Source organism: Protopterus annectens, chromosome 3.part1, assembly GCF_019279795.1.
Source record: "Protopterus annectens isolate FY-2018-M chromosome 3.part1, PAN1.0, whole genome shotgun sequence".
In the NCBI taxonomy this organism is placed as follows: Eukaryota; Metazoa; Chordata; order Ceratodontiformes; family Protopteridae; genus Protopterus; species Protopterus annectens.
The window spans coordinates 239,027,528-239,050,120 of record NC_056732.1 but is presented as its reverse complement, the minus strand read 5'-3'; the positions used below and the strand labels follow the sequence as shown (position 1 = coordinate 239,050,120).

Genomic DNA, 22,593 nt, shown 5'->3' with positions numbered 1-22,593 from the left:
CTTTGGTTGTAGGTGCCAGCTCTGACTGGCATTTGATTATTTATGCTTAACAATGGGAGTTGGTTTTACTAGGAAGTGATGTGTTATAGGTTATTGACCTTGGACAGTCTGGTAAAACATAGATTCATAGATATTCCAAGACTTGTGACCATTCCTGCCTTACTATTACCCTCCCTCAGGCAGCACTTCTTTCTCCTGGTGGGTCATACCAGGAATAAATTTGTGGATGCCCATCCAGTTTGTTTAAAGGAACATAGTAAATCACATAGCTTAACATGCAGGGCAAGTTTATTCACGAGTTTTGGGAGGTGTTGGGTTGTATATACTGCCCCTTAATTGTGTGTTATTTATCTCTTGCTGAAGATTTAGGTTCTTGGTTGTGGTATTGGTGTTAATACTGGACTTGCAGTGAAACAGGAGTTCCAGGACATTCAGGCCTGTAATGGTGCAGTGTGAATAAAACAGAAATTTTCCTGATGCTTACAACCTCTTTCAGTAGCTCAGGGACTTTAGGCATGTGACCTTTTTGGTTAGGAACCTTTGGGGGTCTTTCTAATTGTTTGATATGTTCAGTGAGATGCTTCACAGAGAGGGTGTTGTACTTTATAATTGGCCTGATCAGTACTGAGTGCAAGGGAGTGATTACTTCTTTAGACCTTAATGATAGGTCTAAATAAAAAGGATTTCATGACAACTGTTGTTAAATGATAGTCAAAAGAGAGGCAGTTACTAACCCAAATGTAGATCAGTGTGCATATTCCTTTAAGAGCCATTCCAGTCAGTGGGCATGTGCATAGGGTTCCTATTACGTCATTGAAAGTATAAAACGTCGAACACCACAAGATCGAACTGGTATGTTCAAAGTTTTATAATTTCGAACACAAAAAAAAAAAAAGGACAGAAAGTAACTGTCTTAAGCAGGGGGCAAGCCCCTGCACCCCCCCCACTCTTTAAATATACCAACTCCAATTTTGCACTACAGTGCTGAAAGGGAATATTTCCCTTTACTGCACTGTAGTGCGATCTCGGAGTTGGTATATTTAAAGAGCGGGGGTGTGGTTGGCACAGCCCTCCATGTGAGGGGGTGCAGGGGGGCTTGCTTACAACAGTTATTGAGATAATTTTGTTTTTTTTTTGTCTTTGTTTTTTTGTTTTATTTTTTAATTCAAATTGCTGAAACTTCAAACACTTGTGTTCAATGTTTTCAGGTTTGAAGTTTCAGTAATTCGTTAACGTAATAGGAACCCCATGCATATAAGTATTAGCATGTAAGTACTGAGCATGTGCGAGTAAGAGTGTCATTTTTTTAGTGAGCTGCCAAGGTGTAAGCATGCATGTGTGTGTAGTAGTCAGTCGATTAGTTCATTTTAAGTTTAATGTTACCAATCTCCATCCTGATGTGTTTGTGTGTAATAAACTACTTAAATGAACACCAAGCCTCATTATCTTATTGAATATACACAAGATGAGCGATATGGTGTCAGAGTGGGATCCAGAGTAAAACTTCAAGACCATGAGGCAGGCAGTTACAGTTGGAGGAATATACAGGAGTGGATCATCCCTGCTGAAATGACTCGCAAACGGGTCAGAAAGACAAATCCAGGTTCTAAAACTTGTTTAAAATGATTTTTTACTCAACAAATGTAAAACAAAGTATTAAAACTGTTCAAAATTACTTCGTAATTAAGCGAAATATTCAAAATTATGATATAGTGATAAAAATAATCAAATGCTTACAAAAGTGCTTGAAATAACTTTTGAAATCGTATAAAATGTATAAAAAAGAAAAAAATAACATATTTTTTCACTATGTGCTTCTTTTTCGTATCAACTAAAGCTGCCCAAAATATCGAAGTGTGCAAAGTGTTTGCAAGTTTGTGCAATATTGCAGTACAGTTATTTTGCAGAAATGGTCATTTTAGAGAGTTTATGGCACAGTTAAATATTTTATCGAGTACCTGGTGTGTGTTTATACATAATTACAAGGGCATTTTGTTGGTATGGCAGAAGGATTTTGCAGACCTGGTCCACTAGTATGTGATAATAATGTTGTCGAAAACTGGAGAGTGAGCAAAAGTATATTTTCATGCTTTTTCTGACAAAGTCATGCATACAAAGGCACTTATTCTGCTTAATTTAGCTGGTTCAGAAGCCATTGAAAGGGATGCCCCAACTGTGTATGCAGGGGAGGGGGGAAACCACCATATAGTGATACTAGCTCAAACCCAGGAAGACCCTGAGTGTTTAAAACATAAATTTAGAGAAATGTGTAACCCCGAACAAGTATTATAATGGAAAGGCACATATTTTACACAGAGATCAAAAGCCCGGTGATACCTTTGCAGCATATATAACTGACTTGAGAAACAAGGAAAAAATGTTCAGATTTGGTGATTTAAGAGATTAGTTGATAGAAGACTGACTTATTTGTGGTAGTAAAGATGATGCAGTGAGAAAGTTTTTGCTTTGAGACAGTGATTTAACTTTGAATAAAGCCATAGAGATTTGTCAGATACGAGCTCACAGAAAAGCACACAAATATGCTTACAAATGAGAAATGCATGCTTCCAGTGCCTTCCAGATCTAATGTTGATGGTATGTAGCACGTGGTTAAAAGATACAGGCCTAATGGTGTGGCTACTTCAGTGAAACCTAGAGCCTTTGTAGCAAGTTCCAGGGCAGCTCCAGTAAAATCCAGAGCATGCTCAGTGAAGCCGAGGGGCTAGTTGGTGAAATCAGTGGCAAGCCTCATAGTCAACTGTTGTAATTATGGAAGTAGCTATGAACCCAAAAGAGAAAAGTACATAGCTTTTGGTCAGCAGTGCCACACATGTAAAACCTGAAATCATTTCAAAAGATTCTGTAAATCAAAACTTTTATTAAAAGAGAGCATTCAAAGAGGTAAATTGATCAACTAGAAAGTTGTGACCCTACTTTTTATGTTGATGGTGTGTCTCTGCTTAGTGAAACAGTCAATGCAGTAGATTTGTGGGCAAAGAATGAAGTACTTTGTACTGTTCTGATTAACTGGAGACCTGTAGAGCTCAAAGTTGATACTGGTTCAAAGTGAAATTTTATATCAGCAGAAGTGTTTGCAAAGCAAGTGCTGGTGAGAAGCTTGATCTGGCGAAGTGTGCAAAGCTTGTTGCTTATGGTGGTGAAGAAATCCAAACCGAAGGCTCAGTAGTGCTTTCATGTTACACAGCTAGGAACAGCTATGACTTGCAATTTTACATAGTCAGAAGGCACATACAGTCATTGTTAGGCCTCAGAGACAGTTTGAAAATAGGACTGCTGTCATTTAATGCAGACATCCACCACATAAGCCTGTGTAACAATGAAAATTTTTTCTGACTATGCTGATGTTTTCGAAGACAAGTTAGGCAAACTCCCAGTTGTGTATGCCATGAAGTTAGACCCTGAAAGTAAGCCCAATTATCAGACCAGAAAGGAAAGTTCTGGTAACCTTGCAAGGAAGAGTCAAAACTGAGCTAGACAGAATGGTGCATTTAGGTGTCATTTGTCCAGTAGAATAACCAACTGCATGGGTATCCTCCATGGTGGGTAGCACATAAGAAAAGCTCAGATGATATTAGAGTATGTATTGACCCAAGTGATTTGAACAAAGCACTAAAACGACTCAGTCATCCAATGCATACAATCAAAGAAGTTGCTGCTCTTATGCCAAATGTCACTGTTTTTTTTTTTAGATGCAAAATGCTCATTTTGGCAAATTTTGCTTGACCAAAAATCTTCATTGGTTACCACTTTTTAGTGCAGCATTTGGGCGGTACATATTTTTAAGAATGCCATTTGGGATAAATTCTGCCAGTGAAGTCTTTCAATGTGCAATGGAGCAATTTTTTTCTGGCTATCCATGTTCTATAATAGTAGATGATATTCTTGTAGGAGGCAGTGGTGAAATCAAACATGATAGAAACCTCTTGAAAGTTATGGAACGTGCTTGTGAAGTGAATCTTAAGCTGAATTCTCGGAAATGCAAATTCAAGCTACAAGATGTTACTTATGTGGGTCATTTGTTCACCAGTGCAGGTTTACAACCAGATCCTTCCAATAAAACTGCAATTCTTGAGATGCCAGCTCCAGACAATGTCACCTCCTTACAACATTTTCTTGGCATGGTCAACTATTTGGGCAAGTTCATTCCAGATTTGAGTGAGCTTTCAGCACCACTAATAAAGCTGACATGCAAAGATGTAACTTGGTCCTGGTCAGAACAACATCAAAGAGCATTTGATGTCCTGAAGGAGAAAACTGCCAGTCCACCCGCTCTAAGATATTATGATGTTCACAAACCTGTAACTCTTTCTTGTGATTCTTCAAAGTTTGATCTTGGTGCAGTCATTGTTCAAAAGGGCAGACCTGTAACCTATGCATCCAGAACTCTAACCCAAACTGAAATGCAGTATGCTCAGATAGAGAAATAGCTCTTGGCAATTGTGTTTGTATGTTCAAAGTCCACACAGCTCTTGAGAGATTGCAACGCATGATGTTGAAACTGCAAAAGTACAATTTTCACTTGGCCTACACAAAAGGCAATCTTCTTTACCTTGCTGATAACTTTATCCAGATTGCCCAGAAAAAAAACACTGAACAGCATGAACATGAGAAACCTTATGTTGGAAGTCATGGAAGTGAGAAATTTTTCTTCCACACGTCTTGATGAACTCAGAACTTGCACAGTTTCCGATCCATTTCTCCAGAAGCTCATTATTAATTGATTTTTATAAAAACGGTGAATGTGGATGATTTTACATTATTTCTGTAGAAGTCTGAGGGATACTCAGACGAAAATGCCCTGTGTATATTCACCGTTAAAAATTCTGTCAATAAAGCTGTGTTTTAACATCTTACTGGTGTTCTACGTGGAACTCTTCAACAATTCAGTTCTCCAGAAGCTCAACCACTTTATCAGTCGGGGATGACTGTCAAAGCAATTTTGTTTGCCACCAGACGTGCAGTAGTATTTTCCTTACAGAGACAAGATTTTGATGGAAAATGGTATCATCATGAAAGGTCCAAAAGTGATTGTTCCAAAATCCTTGCAACAAGAGTATATTAAAATCTTGCATTGAGACCACCCAGGAACTGATTCCAACAAAAAAGGTTTGAGAGGACTAGTATTTTGGCCTTCTATGTCAAGAGACATTGAGAAAGAACTTTGTTCTGTTTAATAGTACTAAACCACATCAACGAAAAGGACCACTTCATCTAAGCCAGGTTCCTGACCTGCCTTGGTCAACAGTAGCTACAGACATTTAGAATGGAATGGTCAACATTACTTGGTATTAGTACACTCTCTTATAAAAATTGGTTCGAGATTGACCTACTTCTAATCTGACATCCAATACTGTCATTACTAAATTGAAGAGACATTTTTATGTCCATGGTAGTCTGCACAGTCATTTCTGACAATGGTGCAGTTTACAAGTCAACAGTTCAAGAGATTTGCTGAAACGTGTGACTTTGTTCATGTTACGAGTAGTCCTGAATAGCCACAGTCAAATGGTTTGACAGAACATCCAGTTCAAAGTGCAAAACAGCTGCTGGAAAAATCTAAACATGACTGTACTTATTTTCTGAATCTGCTAAATCTCAGAAACATACCTCACCACAATCTTCTTGGTTCATCTTCCCAGAGGTTAATGTCAAGACAAAGCAGAACCACACTGCCAATCAGTAAGAATTTGTTGGTTCCAAGTGCTAAAAGCAGCAAAGCAGTAAAAGCGCAACTCCTAAAGAAGCATTTGTCCCAAAAGTCTTACTATGATAAAACTAGCAAACCTTTGAATGTTAAAAGGAGGAGAGATGGTGGGGATGCAGACAGCAAAATGATTTGACTGAATGGGACTTGTGAAACATTTGTGTGAAGAACCAAGATATACATCATTGAGTCGCAAAGCATGAAATTCGGGTGGAATCGGAACATTTACTACCGTTGTCCAAGCCAGTGTTGCAGCATTTTACTTGCAACACTTTAATTCTCAGAGTGATTTTTCCAATGTTCTGTTCAGTGAATATTTCATGGTATTTTCCTGAAAGTATCCCCAAAAGTCCTCAAGAAGAATGTTCCCCAGTGACTGTCCCTGTTGCTAAACCCAGTTCTAGTTATTATATTACGAGGTCAGATCATGTCAAATACACAGCAACCTGGACATGATTGTTAGTTGTATATGTTTGTATAATTTGCATGCTGATATGATTTTCATTATTTATTTGCATGACCAACTAGTCAAAGAGGAAGGCTGTAGATCAGGGTGTGCACGTTCCTTTAAGAGCCATTCCAGTCAGTGGCCACATGTAAGCAAGAGTGCCATTTTGTAGTGAGCAGCAGAGGTGTAAGCATGCATGTGTGTAGTAGTCAGTTTTTTAATGTTACCCTTCTCTATCCTGATGTTTGTGTCTAGTAAACTATTTAAATGAACACCAAGCCTCATTGTCTTATTGAATATACACAAGATGAGCGACACCAAATACCTAGCAAATCTGGAAGTCAGGTAGGCCATGGGCTACCTGCACACATGAAATCCCAAATGTGAAGACTGCAGCAGTGAATCCATTTGAACTACTACATTTATGATAGGTTCCTAATACTACTGTACTTTCTCCCTTTTATGGCTGTGGAGGCACCTTACAGTTCCATGTTTCTCTGTGTTTTGACATGCCATTGTAGTGTTCAAGAATGTAGGCAAGTTTATTTTAGGCATATCGTGGTAGCCAAGAGGGATGTTGATTCACACTTTGTCTTTGACAGTACTAGCACCCTTCTTCATTCTTGGCCAAAGCCTTCCCCCATTATTGGGGTAACATTTCAATGGCTCGATCATGACCTTGTCCTCTGTCTGGCTTTTTTTTGGATGGGGGTTAATGTGAAGACTTCTGTTCAAGTTTTCACATGGAAATGATTTTGTAAAGGACATCTTTGAAGTTCATAAAGCCTGTGCTCAGGCCTCAGCTTTATGGGTAGGTTATTGGACATTGTTCTGCTCATTATTTCCCATTATTTTCAGTGGATGGGTAGTCTGAGGACCAGCTTCAGATGGCTGCGTGGCTGTTCAGTTTCTTTGAAAATTCTGCTTTCTATCCCCTTTTAAAGAATCCTCTTCCTTTGTGGGCTTAATGTTCATAATCATAAGGCTTGCCTGTTTGTTACTGGGAGTGCAGATACAAAGTACTGGAGTGCAACATTGGACTAAACTTTTCTAGTGGTGTACCTGTTTTAGTTTCCTGGAGCTTCAGACTTGGAAATTCATGGAACTCATTTACCTTTCTCCAAGGGTCAAGAGTTCCCTACCTTGATCCCATTTCTTCTGAGATGGTGGCCTCTGAACTCCTCTTTTATTTTACATTTTAATTTGTGGAGGCAGAAACTGAGAGGGAGAGCCTTCTTGGATGCGCTCTGAGTTGCCTGCATTGATTTCTTAGAGAGCTATTTTCATCATCTTCCTGTCACTATGGATGACAGGGCTTCTATTTGTTGGTGGATTGACTACTGTGCTCTGCGCAAGTAGTTGGCTCCACATTGTTTGCTTTCACTCTGGGTAAAAGCTGTTCCATCCTAGTTTTAACTGCCTGTAGTGCTTGCTTACTTGGTTGTTATGGCCTTTAGTACATACTGCTATGTTTCTCCAAGTGTTATTGCCTTACTTTTTAATCTTGGAGTCATGTATCTTCTGTGCTCCATGAGTCAGTTGTGTGATAATTCTTTCTGATATAATCCTGCTCCTCCTTCCACACTGGTAACTTTATCAGTTGGGTTTGGCCCAACTGTATGACCCATCAGGGAGGCTAATTAGTTTTAGATATTACAAACTCATTCTTATTTGATCCAGGAGAGTACCCTTCCTTTTTCCCCTGTGGCTGATTGGTCCCTCCCTCCAGCCTTACTTTTTGTTATTCCCTTTAAGCTTGGCTTGTACTTACAAGTATATAATTTGCTATGTGCTGTGGTGCCAAATCTTCAGTGTTTCTTGACTTTATAAGAGGGTATTTACTAGTGATTAAGGAGCAAGCTGGCATGCTTATTTAGTTGACAGATAACATCAGAACATTTGTTGTCATGGGTATACATCCATGCTTGAAGGTGGGCACGTCTGGAAAAAAGATGCCTAATGCTGATTGGAAGATGAGTAACTCAATCATAGGACCACTTAAGGAGGGTTCTCTCATATACCAGTTGATATGGCAGAAGTAGCTGTTTTATATACTGTTATTAAAATGAGTCTTCCAAAAAAAAAACATTTAGTTTGCTTACTAGATGTGCACTACGACTGGTAAGACAGTTCTTTCTAACTTGAATTATAACATTATGTTCCTTTAAAATCTGTTTCATATTGTGATGATGGAAGGTTAAAAACTGTGTCAAGAAAGATCTGAAGATGGTGTCTGTTGAGACACTTTGTACCACTGACATCCTTTCAACTTGGTGGGACACACTTTTTGATGGAGTCAACTTAAGAAAATTCAGTGAGAATTGTACTTCGTATAGACTACAACTCTTTGTGTGTGACGCTGTTCTTTGTGTTGTTCTAGCTTGGCTGTTGCTGCTATTCCAGAAGGATTACCGATTGTTGTCACTGTAACATTAGCTCTTGGTGTAATGAGAATGGTGAAGAAAAGAGCGATCGTGAAGAAACTGCCAATTGTAGAAACGCTAGGTAAGAAATGAACTCTGACATTTGTAGTCACCAGCACAAACTAAGGATGTGAACTTTTGTTTTGGTTTAGAAATATGTATAGCCTGTCCCTACTGGTAAGAAAAAAGAAGTCTGGAAAGAATTGATCCATACTGTGGACTTGGAGAAGCCTTTACCTAGTTGCTTTAAGCCAGTGTTTCCAGGCATAAACAAAAAAAATGTTTGTAACACCCTCTTAGTGCTAACAAGCACATTGTTTAGTTTTTGTTCTACTTTTTCAGAGCGGTGTACTACTTGCGTATGTGCACAAAGATCACCAATTTTATTCTAACACATTAGACGTGTGAACAGATGTTGATATGAAGAATAGTTGTGTAAAATCTTGCCATAACCATAGATGTCCTTTTTGTTCCATGTTGCAGTATTAATAACCTTTGGGATTCCATGCCTAGGTGACCTGGATGTCCAGCCAGTTTCCAAAAGACTTTTGCTACTGCGTGGTGGGTGCAATGTTGCATATAGCAAGGCAGGCAATGTAGGCCATAAAGGTGATGTTGGCACATACCATTCCTCAGAACTGAATGCCCCAGTCAGAACACCAGTCCAAGGATATGAGGTGTATAACATCATCCAGTAAACAGCAAATACCAAGGGGGTAGTAGGGTGGGATAGAGAATACTGGAACATGGAAGAGAAGGACATCTATGGTTATGGTTTGATTTTACACAACTATTCTGTGTCCTCCTATTTCTATGTTGCAGTATTCATAACCTTTGGGAGAGTACCAAAGCTCATGGAAGAGAAAGAGAGGATGGAGCAGAGGAAGGTTCTATGAACCCATGCAGGATTACCCTAGAAAATTCTGCTCTGGACCTGGAGATAGTGTCCAGTTTGTAATGTTTGTGAAAGGTATGGGCAGAAGACGCATGTGACATCTTCCAGAATAGATGCAGTGTCCAGACCTTTGAAGAAAGCCCCTGAAGAGGGGTACTGCTCTAGTGGAGTGAGCCTTTACCGAGGTAGTGTGTCTTCCCATTGGGAGACATAAATGTATGAAATTGCCTTAGAAATTCAAGTAGAAATAGTATGTTTGGAGACTGTTTTTCCCAGTGCCCTGAGATGGAAGGAAACAAACAATTGCTCAGATTTCCTAATAGGCTTGGTTTTGTCCAAATAAAATCTGAATTGTCTGTGCACATCCAAGGAATGAAGGACCCTATTTCTAGGGTTTTTAGGGTTAGGAAAATAGGTGGGCAGATGAATGGATTGGTTTGGGGACAAGTCATTCTCCACCTTGGGTATGAAGAAAGGGATAGTATGAAGAGATGCCCTGTCCTTGTGGAAAATGAGAAAAGGTTGGCAAGCCATAAGGGCTCGGAGTTCAGAAACTCTTCTGGCAGAAGTGATGGCTACTAACAGAATTGTTTTCCACGTACAAAATTTTAAGGAAACTGATGCTGCAGGCTAAAAAAAAAGAGTGAGCTTTTCCAGGACAAAATTTAGATCCAAGGGAGTAGGAACAGGTTTCCTGGAAGGTCTAATATGAAGGACACCTTTGAGGAAGAGCTTAACATCTAACCCACAAGTTAGGGGAGGAGATAAAGGCAGACATGCTGAAATGGCTGATAGATGGGCTTTAACAGAAGAGTAGGCCAACCCGGTCTTAAGTAGCTCACACAAATAGGAAAAAAACAATGAATGTCCACTGAAAATGGATCTAGGTCTTTAGAAACCAGATGGAGAACCTCTTCCATTTGGATAAATAGGATCTTCTAGTGTTAGGATTCCTGGCCTCCTGCAGGACTAGAAACTTGTCCTTAGAAAAAAAAAGTGTTGGAAAGGGATCAAAAGCTTATCACCCACATAGTTAGATTCAGGGAAGTGATATGTGGATGGATAAGTGATCCCATGTCTTGTGTGAGAAGATCCACCCTACAGAGTAACTTGTGATGATTGCCCATGGCTAAATGCAGAAGAAGGGGGAACCAGTGCTGTTTTGGCCAAAGGGAGTCACCAGCAAGATTTTTGGCTTGTCCTGCTGTATTTTCAGTAGGACCTTCTGAATGAATGAAAAGGGGGGGAATGCGTAAAGAAGCCTCCCTTTCCATGAGAAGGATAGCACGTCCACATTCCATACCAGAGGGTGTGGAATTCTGGCACAAAACTTTGGAAGTTGTTCATGGGGGAGACAAATAGGTCTATTTGAGGAGTACCCCACCAGTGGAGAATACCCAGAAACGTATTCCTGTGATGAATCCATTCATGGGCTTGTGTTATGGACCTGCTGAGAGCGTCTGCCAGCACATTTTGAGCCAAATTAATATAAACTGCTTGCAATGAGACTTTCACTTGAGAGCAATCGCCCAGGCTTGAAAGGCCAACCTGCAAAGCAGGTGTAACTTGGTGTACCCTTGTTTTGTTCACATACCATAGAACTGTGGTGTTATCTGTGAATAACTTCAAGGGTCCTGGGAGTATGGAGGAGTGAAACGCTTGAAGTGCCAGGATCAAAGCCCTCATTTCCTTTACATTTATATGTTGGATCTTGATTGAGGGAGAACAAAGGTTTTGGACTTTAAGTGACCCAGAGTTGCTCCCCACCCCAAGTCTAAGGCATTTGTGTAGAGTTCCTGAACTGGGGTTGGCTGTTGAAATGAAAGCCCAGGGTTCAGTTGAATCTGTTGAAGCCACCATTGTATTTCTCTCTGTATGCATGGGAGAAGAGTGAGTACAAAGTTCAGAGGATGGGCATACTGGCTCCAAAGTATTTTTTAGAAACCACTGTATTTTCCACATGTGAAGTCCGGCTAGGAGTAGAATAGGAAAGAGTGATGCCATGAACCCTGGTATATGCAAGTACTCCCTGGCAGAGATGGAGGTTGAGGAATAACTGAGCAGTGTTTCCACTTTTTGAGGAAGGATGAAAGCCATCATCTGATCTGTCCTTAAGTCTGCATCATAGGAAAATCTGATCCTGGGAAGGAGTGAGAGACGCTTGCTAGAGTTTATGGTGAACCCCAGGCCTTGGAGCAGGGAAATAGTGAAGACTAGGTATTCCTTTAGAGTGTCTGGGTGGACTGCTTGTATTAGCAGGTCATCTAGATAAGGATAGATCAGTGTTCCTTGGAGCCTTCAGAAGGCAGTGAGAGGAGCTAAGCATTTTGTGAATACCCTTGGTGCCTTAGAGAGTTCAAAGGGCAAAACACAGAACTGAAAATGTGAGGACGCAACAGAAAAGCGTGAAAGTTTCCTGTGTTTCGGATTAATGGGTATATGCAGGTATGCATCCTTGATATGCAGAGCGACTACAAAGGCCTGAGGGCGCAAGAGAGAGAAGAGAGTTTGCAGAGTGAACATACAAAAGGGTGGCACTTTGAGGAAAAGGTTGGGATGTGAGAGGTCTAGAACTGGTCTGCATGGACCATCTTTTCTGGGGACTAGGAACATTCTTGGGTAAAACCCTCTTCATTTTTGTAGTGGTGAAACTTTTTGAATAGTTCCTTGATTTAGCAAGTCCTCTAGTATCTGAGGGAACAGATGAATCTGATCCCAAGGATGTTGTGGAATGCCCATAAAGGGAGGGACACATTTCCTACCATGTAGTAGCCATTTTGGATAATGGACCTACTTGTCGGTGGAGATGCTTGTCAAAGAGGGAAGATTAGAAGATAGGCACTAGGAAAGGGGCATGTTTGAGAGATTTGCCAGGTAGTCACAGACTACCTGGCCTGTTATAAAAGGTGGGTTTTTGAGCAGGGGGTTTACTGAGGTCTCCATGACAAAAAACCACACCAGCCTCAAATCCACTACAAATTTCCAAACAATACACCAGCAGAAGAAGCAGTCGAAGAAAGGTGAGATAGAGAGATAACTTTAATCCATATTAAACATCCGTCCTGGTACCTCGGCAATTCGCCTTCAATGGAACAACTATTCAAATGCACACTCTCTTTTTATATACTCATCAGTTAAACAATTAATTAATTAATTAATTAATTAATTAATTAATTATCATATTAACCCTATAAACACTTTAAAATGTCATTCACTAACATTCATATAATACTATATGTAAAAGATACATTTCCTGCTTTAGAAAAACTGACTGAAAATATATTACTTATGTAATGATTCATGTTACGTTTGAAACTTACTAAATATAATATAATGTTAACATTTCTGTTACATACTAAAACTGTACACAAAAATTTAAATATATATGAACATCAAAATACAAAAAAATAAATACAATCAAATTTCATTATGATTCAAAATTTTTTACACCGCAATCATGTATCATATTCACCCACTATCTAAATTCATCCCCATGGGAAATAATGTGTGGTACCCCACAATCATTCTATGCTCTAACCTATTTAATGCAGTTTTAAAATTTCCAGCACAAAAAAATGTGGTCTAGCCAATACACTAAATACAAAACCCTCCACGCTACCAATTATGTGTGTTAATAAAATGAGTGGCTACTGGACTATCCATATTTCTTCTCCTGATATCCCCTAAATGCTCCAAAATACGCATCTTAACCTTCCTGGTAGTCTGTCCAATGTACCATAGCGGCGTGATACAATCACACCCCAAAATATATACCACCTCAGATGACATGCAATCAAATCTTTCAAATGCTAAATATCTCTTCCCATTTATTTTTATCCCATGCATGTTTTTTACCTTATCACAAACCGTACAGCAACCACAACAATGCATGCCAACATCCATATTAATAGAAACCTCCAATTTTCTATTTAACAACTCTTTTAAATTACGATACCTGTCGTATGAGAAAGTAATATGCCTCGGAAATAAATGACCAACACTTTAGTCATCACACACAACATGCCACAATTCTCTAATGATTTTTTTCAACCACATTAGAAAATCCAGAAAACCTGGATACAAAAAATATCTTTTCTTGTGTAGACACAGTCACTAAATGACTGCAATTATTGTAATACACACTCCGCCCTAATACACGCATTCTACACAACCGCTTCTTTATGTCTAAGAGTGTGGTATTCTCATATCCCCTAGATACAAGTCTGTTAAAAGTTTCATCACAGGCTTCTTCCCATAAATCTGTATCCGAGGTATTTCTTAAAATCCTCTTGAATTCCCCTTCAGGTAATGCCTTGATCAAATGGGGAGGATGCATACTACTTGCATGCAAAAAGTTGTTTACCGCTGTTGGTTTCCTAAAGGGTTTATGTTGTATCAAATTTCCTTTCCCTACATAAAATTCTACATCCAGAAAGGATGTGCTGTATAAGGAACTTTGTGCGACAAACCTTAATCCATGTGTATTGATTCAACTCTTTCATGAACTGCTCAAATAAGGACACCTCACCCTTACAAATAAAAATAAGATCATCAATATAACGTCTAGAAAAGACGACATTATTCACAAAAAAAGAACTTTGAAACAAATTCTTTTTCAAACTCTCCCATATATATTACTGCATAAGTGGGTGCAAAAGCTGCACCCATAGCAGTCCCCTTTACTTGCAAAAAGAAATCATTCTTCCACATAAAATAATTGTGTCAAACTAAACTCCAACAAACATAACAAAAACATGGTACGTGGTCCCTCACCCATCATCCTCTGCATGGCTTCCAAACCCCATCTTATATTGATGTTAGTGTATAAAGATGAAACGTCAACCGTTGTCCAATAATATTCCTCCTTCCATTCTACCCCACGTAATGCTAAACACACATTTTGGGTATTACTTACATGGGAACAAACTTTAGAAAGATATTTTTTAAAATGAATGTCCAGAAATTTATTTACCCTTTCTACATAAGAACCAATACCAGAGATGATAGGCCTTCCTGGTGGATTAGTCATGTTTTTATGAATTTTTGGAATAATATAAGTGTATGGGTGACTAGGTTCCTTAACTGTTAGTTTTTTCACATCTTTATTAGTAAAAAAAAAAACAACCTTTCTCCTTTTTCTAATAGTTCATTCAACTCTTCAGAATACTGTTTCAGAGGGTTATTGTTCAACTTTACATAAATGTCTTCTCCTAACAAAGTGTTCACTATACATTCATATTTATCAGTGTCCATCACCACCCAATTACCCCCTTTATCAGCTAGCTTAATGGTGTCTTTCTCTAGTTTTGTTCTCAACTCTTTTAAGGCCAACCATTCACATTTGTCTAAATTAAATGCCTTATTTTGTCTACAAAATTCTTTATATGCTTTTTCGAGTTTGGAACAAACAACATGCTCAAATGCATTAATAGCCACTGAACACTTTGGAGGAACAAAACTACTGTCACCTGAAAAAAAAGGAACATCAATGTGGCCATAACCCCCCCCCCCAAAAAATTTCTTCCGCACAAATATTATCCTCTTCAAAAGAATCAAACACATCATTTCTGTCTTCACATCCATCAAATATCATGTCATCATAATCATATATACTCAAATTTGAGAAAACAAACCAGGTAGAAACCACCATGATGTAAAAACAAAATCTATTTATTAAAACTAGAATAACAAGCACTTTCACGTGTATCAAAAAACACGCTTCATCAGGTTTAACTAGAAATTTCAACTGAGGCTTTTTATACAAATCCAAAAGCTATCAGATTGTATAATTAGCAATCAAAGCAATGCAATTAAACAATTAAAATGATAGATACAAGTTTAAGTTAACTCTTGTAGCACAGGATAAAAATTCAATGCTTGAGACAGATAGCACAGTCTCTATTATATTAACATAAAAATAGAATATAAATATATTAATGAATTAATAGGCAAACGCCTCATACTTATACAATATAACATGAAGATATAAAACAAATAGATTCAACGAAATAGTGAATATTTTAAGAACTAGTGAATAGAAACATAAACCGGTAAAACCAAATTGGTTCATACTGGTCAGTGTTCACGTGCCATTAGAACAGGCTTGATGCTGACAGACTGATTCAAGCCTGGCTCGAGATGGGCTTTCAACCTAAAGATCCATCTCAATTCAATCGTTTCTAGATAATTCATTGCATCACCTCCTCTAACATTTATATCTATAATTTGTAAAACCCTAAAGGTGAAACTATGATCAGGACACATGACTACATGTTTAGCCAAGGCATTGCATGTGTTCATCTTCCTAATGTCATATATATGGTTGTACATTCTATCTCTCAACCTGCGGGACGTCATGCCTACATAAAATGCAGTGCATGCTGTGCAGGTAGCCAGATAAATGAGGTTAGTACTGTCACAAGTAGCATGAAAACGCGGTTTAAAAATATACCTAAAATGAGGATGATAAAAACAGTCTTCACCATTTATATGCTTACACATGTTGCATTTATTACATGGGAAAGTACCATGCCTTAGTGTTAACCTCTCTATACTACCAATAGAAAAAACAGTTTTGTCAACGCACAATAATCTCTTTAAGTTTTTACTATTTCTATACCTGAAAGAAGGTATCGTTCCCGGAAATTGGGAACATTTATTATCTGTAAGTAATATTCCCCAATTCTTTCTTATAATGTCAGTAATGAATCTAATATCACTGGTATATCTCGTAGTAAAAAATACCCTATCATGTCTACGATGGGTAGTATAATTAGAGCTTATACCAAAAGGCTCTAAAAAATCGAGATGTTCCACATCACTGGTCGTGATGGCCGATACTGAGCAGCCCAAACCACGTAGTGTGGATTTCGTATAACCTCGATCACGGAACAATCCTTCCATATAATCTAGCTGTAGCTGTCTATCGTGGAAGCTCATACATAGTCTAGAAATTCTCTTAAACTGGCTCTTGACAATGTTCGGAAAAACTGAACGTGGGTGCATGCTATTAAAATGTAGTATAGCATTCCTCCAGCAAGGTTTCCTGTAGAGATTGGTAAAAAGGGAACCTCCTAAATCCTTGGAAATTGTTATATCAAGGAAATGCAACTGATGTTGAGATACTTCTATAGTGAACCTTAAAAAATCTGTAGTGGATTCCAAATAGCTGACCATGTCATACAACAAATCTTGACTGCCTTCCCAAACAATCAGAACATCATCAACAAAACGTCTGTAAAGCAAAACATGTTGGAAAAAGTCGCTATTAAATAAATGTGTATGTTCCCAATAATGCATAACCAAATTCGCGTACGAATTGGCACATGGGGTGCCCATAGCTACACCCCATGTTTGCGCATAAATATCGTTATTGTACAAGAACACATTGTTGTTCAAAACTAAGTCAAGGAGGGTGCAAATAACCAATTGTGTGTTACTATCAAAAGTGCCTAAAACAAGTAGACTCTCTCTTATGGCCTCAATCCCATAATCATTGGGGATAGTAGTAAATAGGCTCTTAACATCAAGGGAAACCAAAATAACAGAGGTAGATAGATTTTGGTTATTAACTAAACTATCTAAGTCATGCAACAACTGATGTGTCTTTCAAGATTGTGGGAACACTCCTGGCTAAAGGCCCTAGGACTGATTCTAAGTAATGTGAGATATGTTCGGTGACCCATCCAGCCCCTGACACTATTGGTCGTAGAGGTGGGGGGTGATATCTTTGTGTATTTTAGGAAGACCCTTGATCAGTGGTATCTTGGGAAACTCTATCAAAAGGTAGTCATAGAGCTGTCTATTGATCTGTCTACACATTAAAAGATCATATAATGAGTCATGAACATTTCTTATGATGCTATCAACCATATGTTGTGATATTATTCTATATGTATCATCATCCTTCAACATATCTAGCATCATACCATTATACATAAGGGTATCCAAAACCACTATCCCTCCACCTTTATCAGCTGACTGTATGGTTATATTAGCATTACAAGATAGTTCATGAAGAGAATGCCATTCGTCAAAGTTCAAATTATGATAAATTCTTCTCGGAGCAGTGTTAGAAAAATATTGATAAAACTCAAGTTCACACACAGACACAAAACAGTCCACCTTATGAAGTAAAACTGGCGAAAAAGAGCTTTTACGTACAAATTGTCTCTCTCCGTTAGTCTCTCCTGTCTTGTCAAACAATAACTTCAAAGATAGATTCCGGGCAAAGAGGCGTAAATCAGTTAACACTTCAACAAGGTTACTGGCTTGTGCAGGAAAAAAAAAAAGACCTCTATTCAAAAGAGTCACTTCCCTGGAGGTAAGCGTGTGACTCGAGAGGTTAAAAACAAGCATATTCAATTCCTGCTCCTTCTCCTTACCTCCAGGGATTCTCCAGAGAACTTCCTCTTGCGTCTCCCTCTGCTGCTGGATCTTGCCTGCTGTCTGATTCGGTACTGCATCGGTAATTGTAAAAAAACATTGTTGTGGTTCCCTAATGGTTTCTTAGGTTTGGCGCCAAGGTTGTTTAAAACAAGCTGTTCCTCCATGGCTTGTTGATTAGGAGGAGGAGTGTCTAATAGTTGCAAACTACCCATTGGTTGACAATGTTTCACTGATGTAGCGTCGCTAGCATTCAAGCATTCTAACCCTTCTCCTATAGAATTTAAAGGTGCAGTTGCTGTAGAAGTTAATAATTCATTGACAGTATCTGAGAGATGACCGGAACCGTTTATGTGGTTATTACGCTGAGAATTAGTTCTCGACCATACAAAGACATTGCCAGATAAGAAATCATGATAGTCCCTCTAATTTCTTATGCTTAGTCTGTTGTAATTTATCACTATAAGCCATTATTTGCATGTACATATAGTCAATCTTTCTCTCATAAATTTCACCCTTGAAACGCTCACATAGATCCCTATGCAGAGTCTCTATTTTGACTTTGAGCTCATTTTCTACCGGTGTGAAATAACTAATTATAAGTTTCATATACTGACTGCTCAAATCAAGGTTCAACTGTTGCCATTGTTTTAATAACTCTGGATGGCTGTCACTATAATTGGGCATGCACAACACCCGCATGCCTCTAGGTACAATCTGGAAATGGAGACTCGCCTCCATATGTCTCCTTTGCCATATCAACCTGTACAGCCTGTACAGGTCATTTTCCAGTTCTCTTAAGCAGTTATAAAACTCACTGAGGTTCTCAACAGTAGTAGTGGTAGGAAGATGTAGATCCATACCTAGTAACGGGTTAACATTAAGCTGGAAAATATGGCTCCACTTACCTCCAGGACTCTTAGATCCAGGGTTGTAATCAAGTTCAATTGCCGGAGTATCCATCATGTGTGTAGGTGGCAAAAACCAAGAAGTATGGAAACGACAATGAATATATAAACAAGGAATGCCACCATCCAAAGGTTTCCACAAGAAGGCAAGAAGTCCAATGAGAAAACAAACCAGGTAGAAACCACCACGATGTAAAAACAAAATCTATTTATTAAAACTAGAATAACAAGCGCTTTCACGTGTATCAAAAAACACGCTTCATCAGGTTTAACTAGAAATTTCAACTGAGGCTTTTTATACAAATTCAAATTGTATAATTAGCAATCAAAGCAATGCAATTAAACAATTAAAATGATAGTTACAAGTTTAAGTTAACTCTTGTAGCACAGGATAAAAATTCAATGCTTGAGACAGATAATAGCACAGTCTCTATTATATTAACATAAAAATAGAATATAAATATATTAATGAATTAATAGGCAATCGCCTCATACTTATACAATATAACATGAAGATATAAAACAAATAGATTCAATGAAATAGTGAATATTTTAAGAACTAGTGAATAGAAACATAAACCGGTAAAACCAAATTGGTTCATACTGGTTAGTGTTCATGTGCCATTAGAACAGGCTTGATGCTGACAGACTGATTCAAGCCAGGCTCGAGATGGGCTTTCAACCTAAAGATCCATCTCAATTCAATCGTTTCTAGATAATTCATTGCATCACCTCCTCTAACATTTATATCTATAATTTGTAAAACCCTAAAGGTGAAACTATGATCAGGACACATGACTACATGTTTAGCCAAGGTATTGCATGTGTTCGTCTTCCTAATGTCATATATATGGTTGTACATTCTATCTCTCAACCTGCGGGACATCATGCCTACATAAAATGCAGTGCATGCTGTGCAGGTAGCTAGATAAATGAGGTTAGTACTGTCACAAGTAGCATGAAAACGCGGTTTAAAAATATACCTAAAATGAGGATGATAAAAAAAATCTTCACCATTTATATGTTTATACACATGTATATACTCGAATTTAACAATTCATCATCTGGTAAGATGTTACATTTAGTTTGAAGATGTTTTTCTCATTCAGAGAAATATACCCTTAAATTCAATTTGCGGACAAATCTTTTAACATCCACTAGTAAATCCGCTAGTGAAGGTAACCTCGTAGGTATAAACTTGGTGCCTTTTAACAAAACCCTCAACATGACATCAGATAAGCATAAACCAGAAAGGTTAAGTACGTTTAAATTTTTACAAACTAAATTAGTATTACTAACAGAACAACCATCAACATTTTGAGTGACAGTCCCAATGATGTTTTCCGAAGTTGTCTCAAAGTCTGATTCAGCACGAACAAAATCATTAAATACAAAGTTAGCGTTACTAACAGAGCAACCACTGACATTTTCGATAGCAGTCCCAACAGTATTTTCAGAAATCGTCTCAAAGTCTAAATTATCATGAACAAAACGATTACAATTGGAAAGTGTCTGTTGTTCCAAAGAACAAACCAAGTTTGATTTTAGTTTTTTGAATTAGACAGCGAAGTGGAAGTGTAACTCGCCTTACCCTGGTTCCTCGCCGATCTAGTTTGCACATTGGAATACGTCTTCCGATGACTCTGCTCACTCCTGCGATTCTCCACTGGTCCATCTAAACCTTCTGTTGTGATATTTTCAAAGGAAACACTCTTACGGCTTACCCTAGTCTCGGTCTATGAACATGACGACACCTCCTCACTTCCGGTTACACGTCTTTTGTAGTTCTGATGGAAACGACGTCCCCTACGTGGCCAATTGTAAATTTCATTTTTTTCATAGTCCTTGATATCCCTATTCAACTTAGATTTTTTTCCGAGCCATAACATCGTTGTCTCTCTTTATAAGCTTATCATTAATGTTTTTGAAATTCAACTGGAAAACAGCGGTTGATACCCTGCTAGTAAGTTCCTGCTGTAAGTCAGTTATCTTTTTATGTAGACTATCCATCGCCCTTTGATTCCTTTTTATAAGAATTTTTAGCCAACTCAAACAGCACTCCTGTGCCGCTTGCCTCCATTCTAATAGTAAATCATTTTCTTCTTCTTTAAAACCACCAGCAGGTAGTTTGTCTATCCGCAAACCCCTAGGGGTGATATTAAGGGTTACATATTTCTCTAATAGCTTTGAATCATAAAAAACAGTCATTTCCCTCGACATCAATCGTTCCAAATGTATAAAATCTTCGGAACATGAATCATTGACATTCATTGACCATAAATCAGAGGCAGCACACTTCCGCTCCCTCTCCTTCTACAGTTCAGCAAAGGAAAAGTTCTCACCACTTTGACCTCCTTCAAAAATAGATTTCTCCATGACAAAAAACCACACCAGCCTCAAATCCACTACAAATGTCCAAAAAATACACCAGCAGAAGAAGCAGTCGAAGAAAGGTGAGATAGAGAGAGAACTTTAATCCATATTAAACATCCGTCCTGGTACCTCGGCAATTCGCCTTCAATGGAACAACTATTCAAATGCACACTCTCTTTTTATATACTCATCAATTAAATAATTAATTAATTCATTATCATATTAACCCTATAAACACTTTAAAATGTCATTCACTAACATTCATATACTATATGTAAAAGATAAAAGATAAAATACTTCTGCTGGTGTATTTTGGTTTACTGAGGTCTGGAAGATCCCTGTCTATGAGCCCCTTTCATATGGGAAGGAGGGGAACCGCATTGTTTCCTTCAAACAAATTGTGTCTTGGAAGGGTAATTTCTGTGGTATTTAGGAACTTGAGACACAGAGGTGTTTCATTTCCTTAAGCTCTTTCCCTTAGTCATGCACAAACTTCTAAAGACCTGCAGCATCAGCATCAAAGAGGGCATCATTGTCCAGAGGTGTCCATAATTTTAGCCCTGATGTCATCAGGCAAAGGTTGGAGTCTCAACCATGAGTACTCCTAAAGACAGAACCCGAAGCTGCTGATCTTGCAAAAACCTCAGCTGCATTATAACTTCATTTGAGTGTCTAAGCTCCTGGGCTGAGTTAGATAGTAAAGAGGCAAGCTGAGCCTTGGCTAGAGCATCAGGAGTGTCTGATACTAGATGAGAAGCTTGGGGAAAGCAAGGCCAGAACATATTTTGACATGTGGGTGTGGTAGTTAATGGCTCTGAAGGCCTGGATAGAGGAGGTATACACTTTTTCCCTAACCTTTCCATCATTTTGCTATCTTTGTCATAAGGGAGCAGATTAGTATAGGGAAGAAATGTAGGTTTGTCTGCAGAAAGAGAAATAACTGCAGGATCTGCTGGAGGACATTTAAATAAAAACTTGCTGTTCTCTGGGACCTTATAGAATCTCTCAGGCTGTTTTGGGGTTGAAGGTTGAGAATCTGGGCTCTGACACTGAGAGAAAGGCATCCAGAAAGGCAGGGAGAACAGGAGGGGATGGCCAAGGGAGATGGAGAGCCCATCTGCAACAGCTCATAATATCTCTTTTAAACTTCTGGTACTTGACTACTTTCCCATTTGAAGAAATTTCTCATCCTAGAAATAGTTTCTCCAAACGACAAATCTTTCTCAGGAGAATTGCCACTGATAGAATCTAATTCAGGGGAAGCATAAGATCCCCCCCAGGTTGTGAAGAAATAGCTGATGTATGGCTAGGCACTGGATCGGCATAGGGAGAGCTAGAGATGAAGGAGCTGGAGGAGCACTGCTTGGGACATCCAAAGTAGTGGGCTGCAGTTCCCCCTTATGAACTGAACAGTTGTCTGTGATGCCTCTGTGGAT

The 22,593-nt window shown here is 38.5% G+C and overlaps 1 protein-coding gene across 1 annotated transcript in view; it reads left to right on the top strand.

The window, feature by feature from the left end:
* Positions 1-22,593, top strand: part of ATP2C1 (ATPase secretory pathway Ca2+ transporting 1) — a gene marked incomplete in the record, with an annotated part of 2,099,819 nt that overhangs the window by 869,770 nt on the left and 1,207,456 nt on the right. Inside the window, 1 exon segment of the mRNA XM_044066734.1 lies at positions 8,554-8,678. Within this exon segment, the coding sequence (XP_043922669.1) occupies positions 8,554-8,678 (125 nt within the window).